A 21968-nucleotide genomic window follows, 5' to 3' on the forward strand; every position below is an offset into this window, starting at 1 on the left:
GTGGTCTCAGCATAATACAGTACATATTAATCGTTTGTTGCCGCTCACTCAAAATAGCCCAATTATCCACTGTGTAGCCCACTACTGTGATATCATTCATCCCATATCATACAGGGAAAAATGTATATAAAAGACAGCGAAAATGGATCTCCATGGAGACCTATATTTATCCACAAACCATATAGGTCAGTGGAATAAGAAAGAATGTTCTCTATTGGAATAATACAAAAAAATAGTTGATATGCTTTCCTATGTTGAAGTTTTAGAGACACATTTATTTTCTTAACTTCTCAGATCGCTTTGGTGGTTTATTGTGTTTATTGTGACGATTTTGTGACATCACAATCAATCTCCCAGAATGCGTGGGAATGCTGAGTGGAACACTATTGTGACTTTCTTCCCGTTCAACAGTAACAAACACCGTAGACCTCTACCTGTACGCACCACACAGGGAGGGGTTTTGAATGCTGTTGTGCGACTGTCAAGAGGCACTGGAATTTGAAATCGAGGAAATAAGACGTCGGACTGAAGAGCAAACGGTCCGTAACCCATAACTTACCGACTCCGGTCTGTTTTGCGGTTTATTCCTATTAGATTTCCCCCCTGAGAAATCAGTCAAGGAATATTCATTGCGTTCTGGTGTGGTGGTGGGGATTTCATGTCCACCCCGTCTTTTTAGAATGGCGAGAGAATACGCTAAACATTGCCCCGCATCACCAATGAAAAACAGTTTGTTGGTGACAGCAGCGATCCTTCTGATTATTCAAGGTAAGAAACATGAACATTTACTTATATTCTGTCATCTCAGGTTATTTTCTTAGCCTAGCGCTCTCTGCGTGTTCTTTCTCTGTTACTATGGGTCACGTTCATTCAAAGGTTCGGTATCGGCAACCGACATGTGCCATACAGAGCCATCCACCGTCCCATGTGAAAAGCATGCACATTGTGTGGTTCACCCACACGGTCATACACGATTTCAGGGGTGACAGTGGTGAATTTCTCAAGACCTGTTGTGGAAGTTGACTTGTACACTATACCGCCTGGTTCCTTTTGTCCAGAGTTTTGGTACACCATGTTATGCGTGCAAGGTGTGGCCTCCCGGGGTATTTATTTCTCAGAGCGCTTAGACAGCAGGTGTGATTGTTCTGAATCACCTTGCCGGTGTGCATGTTCCGTTTCTATCCCCCCGGTTGATTTCTTCTGGTCTGTTTTGGTTTCCTCAGATCTGTTCAAGTAACACGTTTGATTTAGACAATCGTGATCTGGCTGATCATTTACACGAGCAGAAATGAAGTCCGAAAATGAGAAACAGGGTGTTGCTGTACAACAACAGTCAGCCAATACGAATGGTTGATGGTCGTGTTGTGTGGTGTCCTCTATCGTAGCCCCAAATCTTCAATGTCAAAACTGTACAATTTAAGATGGCAACTGACTGAAATACAAAGGAAGATGGCAACTACATATACCCTCAACACTTCTTTATTTTAGCCTTATAACAATGGCAATTGTCATGTATCCAAGAACTCACCTGCATACAGCACAATTAAAGAGTGCATTGACTGCAAGCCTAACTATCAAAACATGAGCATGGATATGAAGAAGAAAAAAGCATGAGGTCACATACGGTTGGACTGGTGTTTCACCTGTTAGGGTTTAGGGCTATTTTGACTTTTGAGGGATTTGATGGTTGATCACACAGCGCATGCACGGTGTTGCGTAGCCCTAGTCTATTTGTGTTTACATTTACTGCATTATGTTATTATGAGTTTCTGGGTAGAGGTTTGCATGGGTTTACAGGTCAAATATATTTGATTGATACTCCTTTACTGGCAGGCATGAATTTGGGGGTTTGAGGTGTCCCATCGTGTCTGTTGCTCGTGTTCTATTTGATAAGTGTTGAATTCAGGCCAGGGTTGTGAGAAGAAAAAAAAAAACGTTGTGTGCTGTCATGTATTTTTTTTGGAACCCAAAGCATATTCCAGCTCTCTAGGAATTCTACTTGCTCTTTTTATGTCCATACAAATCCTTACAGTCAGGTGTCAGTTTGGTAAGACCTGACGGTATGAATTGAAGCGAAACCATTTCTGAATGTTTACGATTTCAACATTTTAAAGCATCACGAATAGACTTAATATAACAAACACTCCCCCATCCTATACCCACACCCACATAAAACAATTCCAGCCCTTTCACAGCATGCCCATTCTCTCCCTCTAGCCTATTTTCAGACTGTGCTCCAGCTCCCGTCCGGGCCCTTTGTTGGAGCGGCTTTAGTCATTGGTGAATTAAAAGGCCCAATACCCCCTCCATCTCCCCCCTGAGTTCTGGGCCCCATTGTTTATAGATGTCTGGTTTGTCAGAGACTCTGGCAGAGGGGGTGGGGAACTCAAACTGCGAAAAAGTCCCTGCACGTCCTCAGCTCAACCAAATCAGGCCTCTCGCTGTAGGGGAATTGTATCCACCGTTTCCTTCTTGCATGTAGAGGTTTTCAGGTGTGTTCAAAGACAATAACAAACTCTATTATAACAGCATTATCAAAAGAAAATCATTTTAATTTTTTTTTTATTAACAGTAAACCGTCTCCAAGGATTACTGTGGAATAACCCAGATAATCTTACAGGGAAATGGAATAGAACTGCACCCGCATAAATGGGTGAAGAAATGCCGTGACTTAACGAATGCAAATAGAATCATACACGAGTAGTCTTACGGAGAAGTAATGAGATGTGTACGCCATAAATAAATACCCTCTCCACCATTGAGTAACTTCTAAATCGTTTGCAGAAAGTTGGTTAGGTCAATACCTCTTGCAGATGGTGGCGGATAAACTAGATTTTTTTTTCCAGTCTTCAAAAACCTCTCCACCCACCTGCAGTTTGAGATAAAACGGAGGCTAAAGAGATGGATTTCTGAGTGGGCTAGGAAAACAACTCTTCTCTCGCCCGTCCATGTGCCCTCTGCCTAAATCAGAATGTATGACTTGGCTCCATGCGACTCTCCTGCGTTAAACGTCATTCTCATTCTGCACACCAACATCTCTCTCAGCCAGGGTCGGGGTGAAAATGTATTTTCTCTATTTAAAACAGACACAGAGTATAATTATTATTTTTTTCTTTCCGCTGGGCCAGTGCAAGCCTTATTAATTACTTTTATATCCCTCAGCAGTTCCGGGGGTTGATTTGAAAATTGTGCCTGACAGCTGCAGCACAATGCTTGTCCTCGCCACTTCAGTGTGCTTTCCTTCGAGCACTTCATCACGACATTTGGTCTCTGCAGACCTGGGAACCGCTCTGTTTGGCTGTTGAAAGGCATAACAAAAACACATGCTGATTTTGTCTTCACGGTCGAGTTCGTAACCCCTCTATGATGTGGAATAGACGGTCTATGGTCTCTGGTCCGGGTCAAACAGGAGCTAAAGCACCGTCACGTTTCCTCACCGCTTTTGAATCAGTTCACTTTTGTTGAGTCTATAGGCAACTTGGAACTTGAGGACTAAACACAAATGGATCTAGTTGCTTCCTGTCGAGAGATCTTATTACCACTTCCTTCGCCTTCTGATTTTCATTTGTGCAGCTCCCTCAACCCCAGGCATTCAAGCAAAAAATGGAATGGAATAAAATGGAATGGAAAAATGAAAATATGCATTTTTTTGCCAGGATGCATTTTTATGACTGAGCGAAAAAAATATATATATATTCTTTTTTTTCCCCTTAACTAGTGGCAAATGCCCCATGTTGTTTTTGGTAACAAACAAAAACATATAAAATGTTGCTTCCATTTTCCAGTGGGTTTGGCAAATGAAACTGACATGCATGTCTAGGCCCGGCAGCCTTAACCCTTGAGTCTATTTCCAGTGCAGACAGAGGCTTTTAGAAATGTGACGATAGCTTAATAGCGCGGGAGGTTTCTATGGTGATCACTTTCGGGTGGGGGTGTGTGATTTATATTCGCCCAGTTTTCACACTGGGTGAGTGATTGCCGCAGAGGTTGCTAATAAGATTCATTCTCTTTTCAAGTATGCTCCTGTTAAAAAAATGTGCATGCCATTTCTAGTAGGCCCAATCCGATGTACCTGGCGTATAAAATCCAGGCCTACACAAATGTTTAAGCAGTTAAGACCGTTTAAACGGGTGGGAAATGTGAGCACATGCTAAGGTGACTTACTGTTTGCAGCATCACACATTCGTACACAGGAGGCTGGCAGAACCATCCAAGCACATGGCACTGAACACAGTTAATCAGACACGGGCATGATCTGATACAACTGTAACACAGAATGATCGGAGTAACACCATCTAGCCTCCATGTTGAACTCGACACGTTTGGGGGAATTGCCAACCTCTCACTATTCCTGGAACTTTTGTTATAGCTTCTGGGTTTATTGCGCTGTGAACACTGCCACTCCCCGTTGAGTGTCAGAATGCTTCTGGTTTCCTCGGAATTAGCCGCCCCGAGCGTGGCAGAGGGAGCTGGAGGCCTCCTCCTTGGACTGTGTCCACTGGAGACTATGGAGGAAGACGCGGGTCCCGAGGCTTATGACGGCACGGGAGAGGGAAAACGGTTAAGGCCTTTTAGTGTGTACCATTTCACCGACCTAGAACACGTGGTAATGGCAGCGACCCTCCACTGACTGTGGTTGTTTTCACCCACTGATATGCAGTACACAACCCACCGCCAGTGGCGTATTCTGGGGAGCGCCACAGCAAGCCAAGGTGACTGCGTGCTATGTAAGGTATGGCAGTAACGCCGTCGTTGGCTTTCTCACGGCGCGTTATGCCTCCTTGTCCAAGCCCCCCCCCCCCCCCCCGGCCAGCTTGTTTGTTTGGGTGGATTACAGAAGGGGATGGCATGGATTCCTCCGCTCAGGTTTTTGTCTGTCTGTGACTCACGGATGATTCAGGCTGGACTCTGCCAAAGGGAAGACATGGCAGGCCTCCCACCTCCATCATCATCATCAGTCGCTATCGCTCAGTCGGTGTGTGTCACATGGTGTGGCGCTCATCGCATCGCACCTGGTGATCAGAATGCAAGCTTTGCCACTGCTGGGGGTCATCTGCCTTTCTGGCTGAATTTGAAGAATTTCCAGATTAGCTTCGCAGCAAGGTTCACAAGTTCATTGGCAACTGTTTGTGTGTGTTTGTGTATGCGGTGGTTTCCGTCCACAGCAAATATATTGTTTGTCTGGAAAGCACTGTAGCAAGGGTTTTGAATCAATGCAGGTTAAGGTTACCCATTCGCTCACTCATCCCATTGCCTTATATGGCCAGTGGAGCGAGACGGCACAATTACGGTGGTTCACGGGGTTGTTGAACATAATCGCTCTCTCAGCCTCTCTCCTCACTGTTGTCTTTCTCCACTCTTGCATTTATGCTCATCATCCCTCCCTTCCTTCCTCTTTGTCTTCCATCTTCTCTCTCTCTCTCAAAATCAAATTGTATTTGTCACATGCGCCGATACAACAGGTGTCGTAGACCTTACAGCGGAATGCTTACTTACAAGCCCTTAACAACAATGAGGTTTTTAAGAACACCCCCCCCCCCCAAAAAAAAAATATATATTATACTTTTATTATTTATATATATATATAAATATATAAATAAATAAATAAAATAAAATAAAGAGCAGCAGTAAATAACAATAGCGTGTGCTCAATCTTTTCTCTTTCACGTCTCCTACTCTCTGTTCAAAGTGCGACCAGGTAATCAGTGAGTAACAGGAAGGTGTTAACTTGTGCCTTTCAGGCTTGCAACAGATTCCTTGGCCCGCTCAAAGGTGAATGATAAAGGTTTCATCCAACATTTTCCCAGGAATTTATGCTCCAGCCAGGCATAATGTGCCTCGATAGCAGGAATTGGTTTCTATTGATTGTTTTATTGTTGATGTTCAGCAAGCCCCACAGTCTGCTGATTGTCTGCTCAGTGCTGAGAAATGCTGTCTGGAATGACACTGTCCTAAAAAAAAAAACTTTAAAAAAAACGTCTCGCTCTCTTTTCCTGTAAAAGGCTTACAGTGTGATTACTTGTGAAAAGCGAAATTGGCTTTCTGCCCTCTGTCTTTCTCCAACTCCCATTCTGTCTCTCACTCACACATTAAAGCCCGTCCTCTAAGATGAAACCCTGGCACCCTCCATGGCTCTCTCTGTTGCGTTGATCCTTTCTCTCTTTCATATTTTCCCCCTGAAATCCCTCCATCTCTCGCTGACTCGGTGGCTGAGCGGGTCAGGCATGGTCATGTTTATTTGAGTGCTTATCTGTAATGGTGACCCTCAGACCGAGGCCACAAGCCTCCATTTTTGCCGTCTCTCTCTCGCCACGTCAAATCTTTCTCTCTTTGTGCTCGGCCTCTCCAGCCACCATTTCCTTATCCATCCCTGCTCTTTCTTTCTCTCTCTCTCCTATCTTTTCACGCCATTCCTCTGCACCCCCCCCCCCCCCCCCCCCGAGTCCAGACACAGCAGAGCAGATTGGATGGACCATCTCACTTCCTCTTCCTCTCCCCCCCCTGCTCAATTCAATTGAGTTTACAGTCTTGTCTTGATCAATATGCCGTGATTTTGCCAAACTATGTACATAGTGAGATAATATCTAAGAGAAGGCGCCACTCGCCCTCCATATCTCGTTCTCCAATTTCCCAGTTCTGCCATAGATTATTTGACTGCTCCTGTCATTCTTGACACATGATTTTCAGCCTGAGTTGTTGAACCCAGATATCATAGTACAAATGGCTGGAAGAAGTGCTTATTTCAACTAAGGACTTTCCTGTGCCCCCCCTCCCCACCCCTCCCCACCCGTGATGTTGCAGCTGTCTCGCTCTTACATTGTCCTCGCTGTTCCCTCTCAATGCTGTGTTTGTGTGTGCTCAGGGAGAGAGAGAGTTCACTGAGAAAAGGCCCCATGCAGTTGACACCCCATAACGACCAAAGATGATTACAGTTAGTATTGTTTGTTCATTCGCCGTTCTCGCTGGTCTGTGTTTGCTAATCTAATCTATTTCCTCGTACAATTAATATTTATTTTAAACAACACAAAAAAAGGATTTTCAAAAGCGTGCCTCTTTCCAGCACTTAGACCCGTAGCCAAGATGACTCGTCTCCCCATTCATAATGAATGAAGATATATAAAAAAAGTATTTCTTCTGCCTGAAAACGTATGCCAGCTCAAACATTGTCTTTGCACCATAAATCAGAACAATGTAGCACAGACTAATTGCAGTGTCGCGTTTGATGATTAATTAACGTGGCGTGTCAGAGCTTCTCAGAACCCCTACTGCTGCCTGACTCAGACTGCAGACTTTAGTTGGGGGGAGGGCTATATTGCACACTGTGTATATAGGGTGTGTCTGCACTGAGCGAACATTTTTAAAAGATGACCCGGAGGACGTAGACTGACCTGTCCTGCAGGTACGACTTCCTACCTGGTGCCCTTTGCCCCCCCTGCCTTCAGAAGTCCACAAAGCCCTGCGCCGTGGACTGTGTGACAGGTCATCTGCTGTCCTATTCATCATGTAGTCTATCTGGAAAAATGGAGCCCTGGCGTCTCCAGACGGAATAGATTGCGAATGTTCTCCCTCCCACCATCACTGTGACAGAGCATTGAGAGAGAGAGAGAGAGAGAGAGAGTCCCTTTTGAAGCCTGAGTGTCGAACCTGTACGAGACGAGCTCTCCTGCTGTTCTGGGATCTGTTCTCCCCTGCCCCGAACTGTAGCCCTTGGGATTCATTGATGATACATTAAAAAAAAAAAATCTGGATCCAGATCAACCTTTAAGTGGCTCTCTTTTGTGTTTTATCCTTTATTTTTGTTGCCACTCATGAATGGAGGTGAATAGCTACTTTGCTGGGGTTTTGATCCCATTAGACAGTCGCTGTTTGTTGCATGCCCCCCCCAGCCGCGATCATTAGACCTTGTGTAAATGTTCTTCCATTATGGCGTGAAAGACAAGTGGGCTTCACTCCGATGAGATTCAGTTTCCAACAATGGTCCTTGTGGCACGGAACGTCTATATCTAGAATGTACTGTAGCGACAGGAACTCGGGCTGGACCTGGTTTAGTAGAAACCATGTTTGTGAAGCGGTATCGTCAATAGGTAAGAGAGACTTAGTAGTACTTCACTTTCTTTTCACAATGACAGTTCTGTAAGAGCAACGGAGCACTAATTGAACTCTCAAGGCCAGCACGACTGTGGAGAATGAAATGTTATTCATGTGGGTGGGAGAAAAAAAACATATTTAAGCCTCCCTGTTAATGTATGGAAAAAACAATGCTGCTAATGACGAAGTCGAGGCCGACAACGCAATCCCAAGGGACTTCCCAAATCCGCGCAGTCGTCCAACAATCGTTGGTTTTATTTCCTTGCGTCTGGTAAAAGGCCCTGAATTTCGTGACCTTTTCCACTCAGTTGCTAATTACATACCCAGGATGAGAATTGCCACCAGATTAGAAGAGCCGACCATGTTTTTTTTCTCTCCTCTCAGTGAGGAACCTGGTGCTAAATCCGAATGGTTTCCAGTCTTAATGGAGCCTTGACAGTATTGAGCTGTGGGGTCGAATCAGACCGCTCTCCGTGTGTGGGAAGAGAAGACTGTGACACATACCAGATAGAGGTCAACGGAGGTCAGACAGGATAAGGTAACGGTGGAGTGGGCGCCGGTATCTCCCTTGGACAGAGAAAGGACAATGACAGGAGAAACCTGAGGAGAATGTGATGCAGAAGACTCTGAGGGGGTTTGTGCCTTGGAGTTGTCGCTGAAGAAATCGGATGAGTGAAGACTTATGGAGGAAAAAATAATAATAATAATAATAATTCTGTCCAGCTTTGCTATTTGCCGTATCGCTGCACATTCTGCCTGTGGAGAGCATTAGTGTGTGTTGCTGAAGACCTCCCCTGAACTAAAAACCACCCCGTGGGCCCCCGAGGGCCTTTTTCCTTCCCCGGTCCCCCCCTTTATTGGGGCCTCGCGGTGCAACCGAGCTGTGTTTATGATTACTCTGTGTGCATGGGCGCAGCGCGTGCCAGTATTTTGGGGAGCTGAAGGGGGGGTATTCTGGGCATGCGTCCACGTTCTGCCTCTGGAATCATCTCCCCGGAGTATCCCCCAAACCCCCTCAGGCGCCGCCCGGTTGGCTGCGGCCCAACTCTATTCATTCCTTTATCCAGACGCAATGCTTTTTGCTTTTTTTGCCCTTTGTCACGTCCCCTCTGCGTGTGCTTACACTCGTTTGCAGCCCAAGAGTTTGTCAGCGATTTTCATTAATTCATCATCATCACTAGGCCCGACGCTCCGGGGCAGAGGGACTACTTTATTCCCACTCTGTTCTCCCTCTCTTTTCTCCTGCCCTCTCCCAGAGACGGGCTAAACATGCTTCAGGCTGTGAGCAGACAGAGGGATGAGGAGAGTGAGGGGAAGAGGAGACTGTGACGCCAGCCGCGATTTAGAGCTATGACACTCCCCGATTTAAATAGACACCGCCTTGGGGGGGAGCAGAAGAGTAAAGGAGGAGGGGCACGGTGCCTGCATGTCATGCCCACAGGAACGTTTTCGCCCTCAAATGAAATACTTAAGCCGGCATAGATTAATGTACTTTGTGGAAATGTGGCCCTTCTGTACCCCCTGTCTTCATGTCGAAACGCTCCCTTTCCGCTTTGTCTCTCTCTCTCACCCCCCCCCACATCCCCTGTTCTCTCTCTCGCCCCCCACCTCCCCAGTTCTCTCTTTCTCTACACCTCCCCTGTTCTCTCTCTCGCCCCCCCACCTCTCCACTTCCCTTGACTCAGTGACTGTCAGTTTACCTCTTAAACCCAGCCCTCCATCTACTGTTAGTTTACCTCTTAAACCCAGCCCTCCATCTACTGTTAGTTTACCTCTTAAACCCAGCCCTCCATCTACTGTTAGTTTACCTCTTAAACCCAGCCCTCCATCTACTGTTAGTTTACCTCTTAAACCCAGCCCTCCATGTCTTATGTTGTATTCTTTAGCTCACTCTGGCACAGACTGCCTGATTATTTGCCTTTTCAAACCATTCCCCTCTTTAGGGGCGGCAGGGTAGCCTAGTGGTTAGAGTGTTGGACTAGTAACCGAAAGGTTGCAAGTTCAAATCCCTGAGCTGACAAGGTACAAATCTGGCGTTCTGCCCCTGAACAGGCAGTTAACCCACTGTTCCCAGGCCGTCATTGAAAATAAGAATTTGTTCTTAACTGACATGCCTAGTAAAATAAAGGTAACATTAAAAAAAATTAGCAGACATGCTCTCAATCTCTCCTTCCCCCTGTGTTGAAGCCTCTCCTGCACCTCAGTAGGTAATTAGTGTTCACATAGTTGCTCCAATTCGCAGTAACACCTCTGTCTTTCTCTCTCTCTCTGTCTCTCTCTCTCTCTGTCTCTCTCTGTGTGTACGTGCACTGTCTTTCCTTGTCCTCTCTCTGCAAATGAGAGCGGCTGGTACATCACATCCAGGTTGAAGTGCCCTACTTTCCCACACCTCCACCCCATGTTTATTTATTCAGATGTGAACGGGAGGGAAGTGAATGTGAGGGAGGGTATGCAATGGGCCCTCCATCAGCGCGACCAACATGAAGTGACCATTTCTGGCATTCCATTCTTCGTTAGTGCATTCAGCCTGCAGATAAAATGGTTAAGAGATTACAGATTAAGTTCAACGTAAAGTCAACAATGAGTTAAACCTCAGTGAATGGCACACTGCCTCCGCCAAGCTCGTTGCCATTGGGGTAGTAGTGGAACAAGAGAGCCAATTTGGCGTCTCGGGGCAGACACTTTGAATGACTGTGAATGGAACAGTCACTCTATCCTGGGCCACCGTCTCAGTGCTAGTGTAGTATCGCTCAGTGGACACTCCTTCCTTCCAGAACAAATGTGGGCTAATGTGTCATCATATCGCTACGAATCTCCTGTGACACCGCTGCCATTGACCCCGACAGACACACTCGCACACAGACTGTCACTCTGGATCTTTGTCACTCTAGTCGTCTGCCAGATAAGCTGTGCCGCGGTGCCGCCTCCCATCAGCTAAGGCAGCGAATGCTGGAGAGGGTCCATGCTCCGGCACTGTTGGAATAAGCATTGTGACGGCTCCATTAGCCGTGATGGCTACAGGACTTCATTAGACAGTACCTACACTCCGGGGACACTGTAGGGGGGGACCGTGCTGGAGTTAACAGGAACAGGAACAGGCTGGCGTGCGCCTCATTAGCGATCACACCGGGAGCCCGAGCGGAGGCCTTGTTTCGCCACGCAGGCTTCCTCCTGACGAGGTGTCCATAACAGCTGACCCGGAATCAGAAGTACGGCGTTTCATACTGTGGTGTAAGTTTGGATCGGAGGATGCTCTGCTGAATTCGAAACTGTGCATAGGAAAAACAGTCGGGCAATCTGCCTCTATTTACCCACTGGGATAACGACACACAGGTGTTGATGAATAGGGAGATCTGACAGGAAGAAATCAGAGGAGAGGAAATGGAGGGAAAAGAAAGAGGTGGAGGGAGCTGCGTGAAGAACCAGAATGGGGTGAATGCTAACAGCGAATGAAGAACAGCCGGAAAGAGCGAAACGACCGCAGCAGACGAAAGGAAGGAGTCGGAGAAGGGAGAGATAATGGAGGGAATTTAACTGCCTTAACAGAGGAGATGATCTGTCACTGAGACGGAGGGCGGAACAGAAGGCAGAGAGGTGGGGTGGCCTCATAAGTAATGTAATCGAAGACCGGGGGAGGGGGGAGTGCTAAGCTGACAGGGAAGGTGTCTTCGGTTCTCCTTAATGAGCTGAAGTGATGAAGGTCTGTACTCTGGGAGAGCACATCAGAGAGGGGCGAGACTGGGGTGATGATGAATGGGGAGGCCTGGCGTGGGAGATTTCCACAGAAGCCAGTGGGGAGAGTCGGAGGCTGTTTCGCATCGTCGGAACTGAGTGACAATCTGTTCAGATGTACAGATCTGACACTGAAATGGATGGACTCAAAACGCCCTGTGAATCGACATCAGTAAATTCAAATGATGCAAGGGTTCTTCTACCGCCCTCATTGGTTAGAATTTAATTGAGCTGTATCTGTGCCGAGCTACTGATCCAGCTGACAGTGAAATGGATAGACTCCACACACCCTGTGCATCTCTATCCGTGAGTCAGGTGACGCAAGGATTCTGTGCAGCTGCCCATTGAGTTAGGGTAGAGTGCTGAGTGGGTAGAGGGACAGCTCAGTTGTTCGGCGTGGACCTCGGTTACCAAATAAACATACCAAGATAAAACCGGGAGAATAACAAAACACCATTTTTCGCATCATGGGTATTTCCTCTGGTGAAGACCTCACCGCGGCGTGCAGCCATTTGCTCAGCTCACAGACCTTGGCCAGACTAGCATGTTAGACCACACAGAAATTAGACCCGCCTGAGTTTCCTGACCAGTTTGTTTTAGCGTTCTTTTTCTTTCTGCCCTGATTTTTGATTAATGTGAGAAATCAGTCCCACGGTCATAGTGGTGAAACATGCTGCTACATGAAAAGGGGTCAAGTTCCATTGACTCTGTAAACTGATACCCATTTACCCCAAAAAAGGTGGGTGAATGTGGAGAGCACTGCTTCACTGATATTTTTATATGAGGATGTTTATGTTAAAATCAGACAGGGTAAAGACCTTGGTAGACCACAGTAGTCTGTGTACACTCACCGGCCAGTTTATTAGGTACACCCATCTAGTGCCGGGTCCGGGGAATGTATTATAGGTCGGAAAACGATCCACAGGGATGTTGGTCCATGCTGACGTGATGGCATCACGCAGTTGCTGCAGATTGGACGGCGCTACACCACCGCCGACCGCCTGTACCGTTGACACCAGGCAGGATGGGGCCATGGACTCATGCTGCTTACGCCAAATCCTGACTCTGCCATCAGCATGACGCAACATGGACCGGGATTTGTTGGACCAGGCAACGTTTTCCTACTCCTCAGTTGTCCAGTGTTGGTGATTGCGTGCCCACTGGAGCCGCTTCTTCTTGTTTTGTAGCTGATTGGAGTGGAACCCGGTGTTGTCTGCTGCAATAGCCTATCCGTGACAAGGACCGACGAGTTGTGCTTTCTGAGATGCCGTTCTGCACACCACTGTTGTACTGTGCCGTGATTTGTCTGCCTGTGGCCTGCCTCTTATCTAGCACGATTCTTGCCATTCTCCTTCGACCTCTCATCAACGAGCTGTTTTCGCCCACAGGACTGCCATTGACTGGATGTTCTGTTTGTCCCATCATTCTCTGTAAACCCTAGACACTGCCGTGCGTAAAAAGCCCAGGAGGGTTGTCCGTTTCGGAGGCACTGGATCCTGCACGCCTGGCACCAACGATCATACCACACCTGGTCGTTTAGGTCACTTGTTTTGCCCATTCTAACGTTCAAGTTGAACAGTAAACAGGCCTGTCTGCCTGCTTTATATAGCAAGCCACGGCCACGTGACTCACTGCCTGTAGGAGTGATTCATTTTCGTTGAACAGGGTGGTGTACCTAATAAACTGTCCGGTGGGTATATGGTTTGAGCAACCATAACCTTGTTATTCTGTTTCTGCGTGCGTCTGTCACGTTTATGATCGCTTTGCATGCCTTATCTGTGCTGTGACAGAGGCTTGGCAAGGTGTTCAAAGAAATGCAGATGGATGGATATTCTCCAGACTTGGCGGGGTATTTCCTGTTTTGTCTTTTGAGGTGGAGACTGATGTGGTGTAGAGAGAGGGGAAACACGAAAGCAAGTGACCGAGAGGAAGGACAGACTGAAAGACGCAGTGGATGGGACTGAAGAGAGACTGGGGCTTAGCAAGTGATAAGGTTTCCTGGGGAGAAGCCTGTTTGGAATTAGAATGTTCTGGAAGCATACCTACCAGCTCTCCATTCAAACCTGTTGTCTTGTACATTAAGAGTCGTTCTTCATCCTCGTCCGCTAGTTTCACTGCTCGGCATATCGACACTGTCAAACTGCCCTACCTCAGATTCTGTACTCACACGTGATCATCTGTATGTGAAGGCAAATATGTTAAATTTAATATGTGATTATCCATCCTTGTATAGGCCTACATGCCTAGAGTCTGTCCCCCATCCATCCATCCATCCATCCATCCATCCATCCATCCATCCATCCATCCATCCATCCATCCATCCATCCATCCATCCATCCATCCATCCATCCATCCATGGCAGTTTGTCTGCTCTGTGATGAGCGGGCTGTCACCAGATGTGTGACTGAGAAAGAACAGCTGTTGTTCAGCTTCACAGCTGCTTCGCCTCGTCCACACTGACTCCATCACATCTCCCTGACGACCACGCGTTCCTGGAAATCAGGATCTGGGTTGGGGATCCAATTACCTTCTGTTTACGACTTGTTTACGGTTGGCTTGATTGAGTCATGAAAATATTGATATTGTTGCCGAGAGAGGGGAGGGATTTGTACAGTCTCTCGTCCAGACTAATCTCCCCCAAGGACATTTTGATATGTTTTCATTGAAGGGCACTGGTACAATATCTCATCTGTGTGTGTGTGTGTGTGTGTGTGTGTGTGTGTGAGAGAGTTTAGGATTGCTATACAGATGGAACTGAGACGAAAGTTAAGACGTTTGTTGTGGCCAGAGAGTCACCAGAAACCAAAACTGAATTTGTGGACTCTTGACGCCCCACCTCATTTAGGTGCATAGTGTGATCAGCTGCACTGTGACATCCAGGGACCTTGGCCACGGTGATCTAAGCAATCGGATCTGTCCTTTTTATTGAGGAAGAAGTGACTGCAGCTTTATGACCTGCCAGTCGCGTCTGTTTTATTGGAGTCGAGGTGAAAAGGACACTTCTACCGTCTCGTTCACAGGTGCTCGACACGAGGAGTGTATTTTAGCGCAAGGAACTGATGCTATTTAATTAGATTTCTCCCGTTATGTTTTCTTCTTCCCAACCTGACAGATTGTCCCCCTGATCCGGGAAATCCGGGGATCAGAGCATAGCCAGATATGATTGTAATCAATGGGAGAGGGAGCAGCCCGGCCCCAGCCCAGGAGCCAGAGATTTTTTTTTTTAAATCGGTGTGAATCGCCAAATAGGGCTAAAAGCAGCAAGACCCCTAATTTGAGGACTTAAATCACAAAGCCGGCATTATTTCACGAACCGAGTGTTTGTGATTTACCGGCCCAGAGTGAAAACTCTTGACACACGGCCGAGAGAAACCTCTACCAGGTTGGCTCTGACGCAACTGAACTCCTGAACCGCAGTTTTACCCTCACGACAATGTCCTTGCTGCGGTTCTAAATATCGAACGTCACCAAATCTATACCGAAGGCGTGTCGATGAAAACACTGTGCAGTGCATGTCAGGTTTGCTGTATTGGCAGAAAATGGTGTGCAGCCGTTGACTGCCGTCTGGAGTTGAAACAGAGGTTGTTTCCGCTGAGTAGTGCACTCGCTGCATGTTGCCTCCCATTCAGGGTCGTAGTGTGCCAATACAGTAGTTTCCTGGTGTTCAGCTAGCTAACCGATGGTATCATCATCATTTCAAGCAGTTGAGGGTTGACTGGAGCAAAACAGGGAAAGTAACTTCATTAAGGCTTAGCCCAGTGCCTGGAGTGAATCAGCTGCTATTTGAATCCACATCGTTTACAAGCCGTTGATGGCCTCCCACCCACTACTATGCTAGTTTGTGGGGGGGGGAGAGAAGGCAATTGCGCAATATTTGAGCTGCATTTTGTGCCCGCTTACTTAAAAGAAAACGCAACCGACATAGGCCAACATCTGCGGTGCGGGGTATTCTGTCCTCGGTGGTTCACTGTTATTCCTCGCTGTTATTGGTGTGGCAGGGTAGCCTAGTGGTTAGTGTTGGACTAGCAACCGGAAGGTTGCAAGTTCAACCCCCCCGCACTGACAAGGTACAAATCTGTCGTTCTGCCCCTGAACAGGCAGTTAACCCACTGTTCCTAGGCCAAATAAGAATTTGTTCTTAACTGACTTGCCTAGTTAAATAAAGGTAAAATAAGACCCCCCCCCCCCCCCCCTGATGGAGTACTACAGTTTACCGATAAGACCACTGTACAAAATCAATAACCAGGCAATTGAGCAGATGAGTCTAGAACAACCCGCAGTATGTTAATCACCTGTTTTTAATAGCTTGCTGGCTGAATTGTAACAATGCAGTATGAAATAAACCCAGTCTGAGCAGGACTAATTATTCCTCCAAGGACCTTCCTCAAACATGAACCTTTCCCAGAATCTTTTAATCTGTGTTCAGAAGAGTGATCGGTCTGTAATATATACAGTTGAAGTCAGAAGTTTACATGCATTTAGGTTTGAGTCATTAAAACTCGTTTTTCAACCACTCCACAAATTTCTTGTTAACAAATTATAGTTTGGCAAGTCGGTTAGGACATCTACTTTGTGCATGAAGCAAGTAATTGTTCCAATAATTGTTTACAAACAGATTATTTCACTTATAATTCACTGTATCACAATTTCAGTGGGTCAGAAGTTTACATACATAAGTTGACTGTGCCTTTAAACAGCTTGGAAAATTACAGAAAATTATGTCATGGCTTTAGAAGCTTCTGATAGGCTAATTGACATAATTTGAGTCAATTGGAGGTGTACCTGTGGATGTATTTCAAGGCCTACATTCAATCTCAGTGCCTCTTTGCTTCATGGGAAAATCTAAAGAAATAAGGCAAAACCTCAGAAAAAAAATTGTAGACCTCCACAAGACTGGTTCATTCTTGGGAGCAATTTCCAAATGCCCGAAGGTACCACGTTCATCTGTACAAACACCATGGGACCACACTGCCGTCATACTGCTCAGGAAGGAGATGCGTTCTGTTTCCTAGAGATGATCGAAATTGGTGCGAAAGGTGCAAATCAATCCCAGCAAAGAACAACGGCAAACTTTTTGGAGAAATGTCCTCTGGTCTGATGAAATAAAAATAGAACTGTTTGACCATAATGACCATCGTTATGTTTGGAGGAAAAAGGGAGAGGCTTGCCATCCGAAGAACACCACCATCCCAATCGTGAAGCATGGGGGTGGCAGCATCATGTTGTTGGGCTGCTTTGCTGCAGAAGGGACTGGTGCACATCACAAAATAGATGGCATCACGAGGCAGGAAAATTGTGGATATATTGAAGCAACTCCTCAAAACTGGAAGATACATTTGCGATCAAGTTTTATCTTCCAAATGGACAATGACCCCAAGCATAGTTCCAAAATTGTGCCAAAATGGCTTAAGGACAACAAAGTCAAGGTATTGGAGTGGCCATCACAAAGCCCTGACCTCAATCCTATAGAAAATGTGTTGGCAGAACTGAAAAAGCATGCGTGAGCAAGGAGGCCTTCAAGCCTGACTCCGTTACACCAGCTCTGTCAGGAATAATGGGCCAAAATTCACCCAGCTTATTGTGGAAGGCTACCTGAAACATTTGACCCAAGTTAAACAATTTTTAAAGGCAATGCTACCAAATACTAATTGAGTGTATTTAAACTTCTGATTCACTGGGAACGTGATGAAAGAAATAAAAGCTGAAATAAATCATCTCTACTATTATTATTCTGACATTTCACTTTCTTACAATAAAATGGTGATCCTAACTGACCTAAAACAGGGAATTTTTACCTGGATTAAATGTCAGGAATTGTGGAAAAACTGAGTTTTTAAATGTATTTGGCTAAGGTGTATGTAAACTTCCAACTTCAACTGTACTTGGTTTATTTAAGCTGCCTATTTTCATTCTAGTGGATAAGTCTCTTGCCCTTAATGTAGTTCTACGTTTCTCCTCCTGGGTGGTTTTCTTAATGTGATGATTGACTGTAAATGGCGTCCAACCCCCACCCAACCTTCCCCTACCCTGTTCTGTTTCTCACCCTCGCAAAGCGAGTTTATTATTCCCCATATTTCTAGTTATAAAATTAAATGTAGATTCAGGAATAAATACCCTTCTAAAACGCTGACTTTAATCCCTATCCAGATAGTTATTTTCTCCGGCACGTGACAGATATACATTTCACGGCAGCCCGTAGAGCAGCATGTCGCAAACTCGGTCCCCAAGGGGTGCACGTTTTTGTTTTTGCCCTAGAGCGACACGGCTGATTTTCAAATCATCAAAGCTTGATGAGAACCCAAAACGTGCACCCCTTGGGGTCCCCAGGACTGAGTTTGGGAAACACTGCCATAGTTGACAAACACTCATTAAAACAACACATTTCACTTAACCTATCCAGTGTATGTGACAATACAATGTCTTTGTTTTCTCTTCTTTTTCTTAATTGAAAATCATGTAAAGCCAAGGTGGAATTCTGGGAAGTGTCATTTTTTGGATGGATTGTGGGACTTGGAACCCATAGTCTGGGATTTCTGGCAAAGGAACCGGTGTGGGTGCCCTGTAATTGTGGTGGTGTGGCTTTTCTTTATGGCTTTGACATGTGGTAATAGGGAATATCTGGGTTCATCCCCACCACAGGAAAAAAAAGGCATTGTCCAAACAATGTCAAATCTGCACAAAGGACCTTCTCCCTTCCCATTTCTCCAGCTCCTACATATATTTTCCCTTCCGTATTTGTTGCAAGGACGTAAGGAAGGCGTGGCGTCCATTCTTTCAACAGACCTCGATCAAAGACATTTACGTGGGCGGGGTCGGGCTTGTCGTTGACCACTCTTAATAGAGACGATCGTTGACGTGTGACAAAGTCACCTGGCGCAACGCTGTGCAACTGGACTTAATTCGCCTTAAGTGCTTTTCTCTGTCAGCTGACGTTCACCCTGCGCTGCCTCTGTTCCGTGCACCCATTAACTTCCTGTGTGCTGTGTGCCGGCAGACAAGCGACTGACTCTAATGGCTCTCAAATGAATATTGCGGCCTCCGGTGACCGAAGCAGTGGAGTCCGTGGCAACAAGGCATCGACGAGGCTTTGAAATAATGGGGAAACTCGGCATACTCCCCCAATCCACCTATACCCCCCCCCCCTCTCTCATTTCATTCCTGCCGCACCCTCACCCTCTCCTCCTCCCCATCTGTTTAGTCCTCCTCCCCTTGGTCAGGTGCAGTGTAGATGTTGCTTGTCAATAATTTAAGAGGGAGCGCTCTCTCCTCTTAACCAGACGGATGAATTATTAACTGGGCAGAATGGAGCGCCAAGGCTGCAGGGCTGTGTTTTGGGCTTTTGTGAAGAGGAATGATCAAATAATTGTATATAGAAGTACGAAGACGTACATATCCTACGTCCACATTCATGCATGTTTGATAGTCATTTGGCTAGAGATACATGCTTATCTCTTGTTTCCTGTCTGTATGTAGATAGGCTGTGTTTGGGGGGGGGTGTATGTTAGCAGGTTTGTGAGAGGGAGCGCTGAGGCCCACAAATGCATTTATCACAGGAGGGCTGGGGAGTAGAGCTGTAGCCGTGTGGTTGGAGAGACGTTCCACAGACGTGATGCATGGCTACTGAACCACTGGGTCCTCTGGGAGGAGGATTCACTCCGAGTGGAACACACTGTATGCTATGCAGATCTTGCAATCGCCAGTCTCTCTCTCTCTCTCTCTCTCTCTCTCTCTCTCTCTCTCTCTCTCTCTCTCTCTCTCTCTCTCTCTCTCTCTCTCTCTCTCTCTCTCTCTCTCTCTCTCTCTCTCTCTCTCTCTCTCTCTCTCTCTCTCTCTCTCTCTCTCTCTCTCTCTCTCTCTCTCTCTCTCTCTCTCTCTCTCTCTCTCTCTCTCTCTCTCTCTCTCTCTCTCTCTCTCTCTCTCTCTCTCTCATACACTCTTTTTCATTTTCTCTTTATATAGCTTATGCACACACTCCATACATATCACCATCCTCCCTTTTACAAGGACAGTCGGGCAGAATAGAAAAATGAACAAGGTAGCAGAGAGGGGAGAAAGTGAGTCGGTGTGTACAAGCAGGAGAGAGGCTTAAGAGGGAATGAACGACGTGACGGGACATTGGAGGTAAAGGGAGACGACTTGAGACCCTGGGAGATAAAAGGCAGAAACGCGGAAGGGCGGTGGATGAAGAGGGGCACACTGACATGGAGCAAAGTGGTGGAGATGAGAGAGAGATGGGGACTGAGGGATTGGGGAATGCAGAGAAGAGAGCGCTACTTTGACCTTGAGATGAAGAGAGAAGGGGGGGAGGGGCTGAACAGAAGGGAGGTAGAGCGGGAGAGAAAGGGAGAATTGGAGAGCGAGAGAGAAAGGGAGAATTGGAGAGCGAGAGGGCTCGCCGGCAGTAGAGTTGAGAGGATCAGTCTGCTTAGTGTCTGTCCGATCGACAGGAGAGTCCGGGGGAAACAGCTGGAGGCACTCTGAGTGCGTGCGTGTCCCTCTGAGTGCGTGCGTGTCCCTCTGAGTGTGTGCGTGTCTATCTTTGCGAGGTATGTCTTTGTCCCTGCACAGTGTGTGTTTGTTGAGTTTGTGCTCTGCCCATGTTAAGGTGTGCCTTGTGTGTTTGTATAGAAGAGAGGGATACCAAGGTGAGTGGCAGAGAGTGAGGGAGACAGAGAGAGTGGAAGGACCGAGGGAGACCCTAGATGCCAGGGCCTAATCCTCTAGCGTGGCCCATTTGGCTGTGATCAGTGTACCTGCAGAGCTAATGGATTCAGATGTGTGTGTGTGTGTGTGTGTGTGGGGGGGGGGGGGGGGGGGTGAACGGGGGCCGGCTCACCGAGGTCTGCTTTTTAATATGGCAGAGATGGCATCACTGCACCAACGCTCATCACAGGGGTCAGTCACATAAAGAGTGGCGGGTGGGAAAAGTGCCTTTTGCTTTCGACTCATTTCGTGTTCGACATATTCTGGGCTAAAGTACACAGCAGCACTCTATCCTCTTTCCTGCTTTCTTTTTTCATCTATTTTGGTGTTTAAAAAAAAAAAAAGAGAAGAAAAATAACAGTGCCCACATGCAACTCACCCATTCTCTCAGCTCACTCTGTAGTTTCTCTGCGCCTATGCCCTCCACCCTCCTCTAGTACCGCCTCTGCAGGCCTTGGCTGTCTCTCTCCTCATCTCCATTTCTTTCTCTCTCCTCTCTCGGTCCCCCTCCCTCCCTCCCTCCCTCCCTCTCTTTCCCTCCCTAGATCTCTATTTCTCTCTCTCCCTCATTCTGTTGCTCTCTCCCTCCCTCCCTTTCTGTCTTTCTTTCTCTCGTTCTCCCTCTTTCCCTCGTTCTCCCTCCTTTCCATCTTTCTTCTCTTCTTCTTCTCTCTCTCTCTCCCTCTTCATTTTGGCTGCCTGACAACTCAGCCAGAACCCGTACCTGTTCTTCTGTCTCCAATCCAGCCTGAAATAACACGGCTCTTCAAGTGCTTCCAGCAGAGCGCCTCCTCCCTGAACCCTTGTTATTAATTTGTATGCCTTCCCCACTTGCCATTTTCACATCGTTCTGGCAGAAATATCGGTAATTACGCCTATGCGCTTGACTAACTATATTTTTGCTTGTTCGGGTTGTTAAATGTCAAGGGTGCTCCGCGTACAGAACCGACCAAGCCTTTTAAATGAGCCGGACTCCAGGTCGTGAAGCTTCCTTGAATCATTTTTCTCATTTCCACAGCCTTTTCTCTTAACCACATTTCACGTTGGCCAACATTGCCAAATACTGTACATACGAGGTGAGCGTTAGTAAAAGCCATCAGGCAGCAGGGGAGACGTGCATGCGTGAAATCTGTAATTGGCCCAGTGTGGATAACACGACTGATTATGGTTGAGGTGGTAATTATTTTTTTCTTTCCTGCTCACTGCTGCTTTACAAGCCGGAAGATGCATGTGACGTTGGCTCTGCATGTATTCCATAGGCTCAAGTCTGCCTGTTAAATGAGCCATGTGACAATAGGCTATCGCTCACTCCCGTTTGCCTAGTGATGTTAATGATCCCTAATGATTCCTGACTAATGCAGGAATGATCAAGGAATATTTCTGAGAAAGAATGTCTACATGAACGCAGTAGACTTGATAACAGGACTATAGAGTAACACCCTTTT

General features: G+C 46.7%; 1 protein-coding gene across 2 annotated transcripts in view; it reads left to right on the forward strand.

Annotated features, from left to right (window-relative positions):
• The first annotated feature begins 383 nt into the window (after positions 1-383).
• LOC124043550 (poliovirus receptor-like) overlaps positions 384-21968 on the forward strand; it is an 80992-nt gene continuing 59407 nt past the window's right edge. The window contains exon 1 of one of the 2 annotated variants that reach the window (XM_046362245.1): positions 384-768. In XM_046362245.1, the coding sequence (XP_046218201.1) occupies positions 681-768 (88 nt within the window). In that variant the 5' untranslated portion in view covers positions 384-680. The remainder of the gene's footprint in view (positions 769-21968) is intronic. The other variant, XM_046362246.1, reaches the window with a different exon arrangement.

The sequence above is a fragment of the Oncorhynchus gorbuscha genome, linkage group LG09 (assembly GCF_021184085.1).
Source record: "Oncorhynchus gorbuscha isolate QuinsamMale2020 ecotype Even-year linkage group LG09, OgorEven_v1.0, whole genome shotgun sequence".
Classification (NCBI taxonomy): Eukaryota; Metazoa; Chordata; class Actinopteri; order Salmoniformes; family Salmonidae; genus Oncorhynchus; species Oncorhynchus gorbuscha.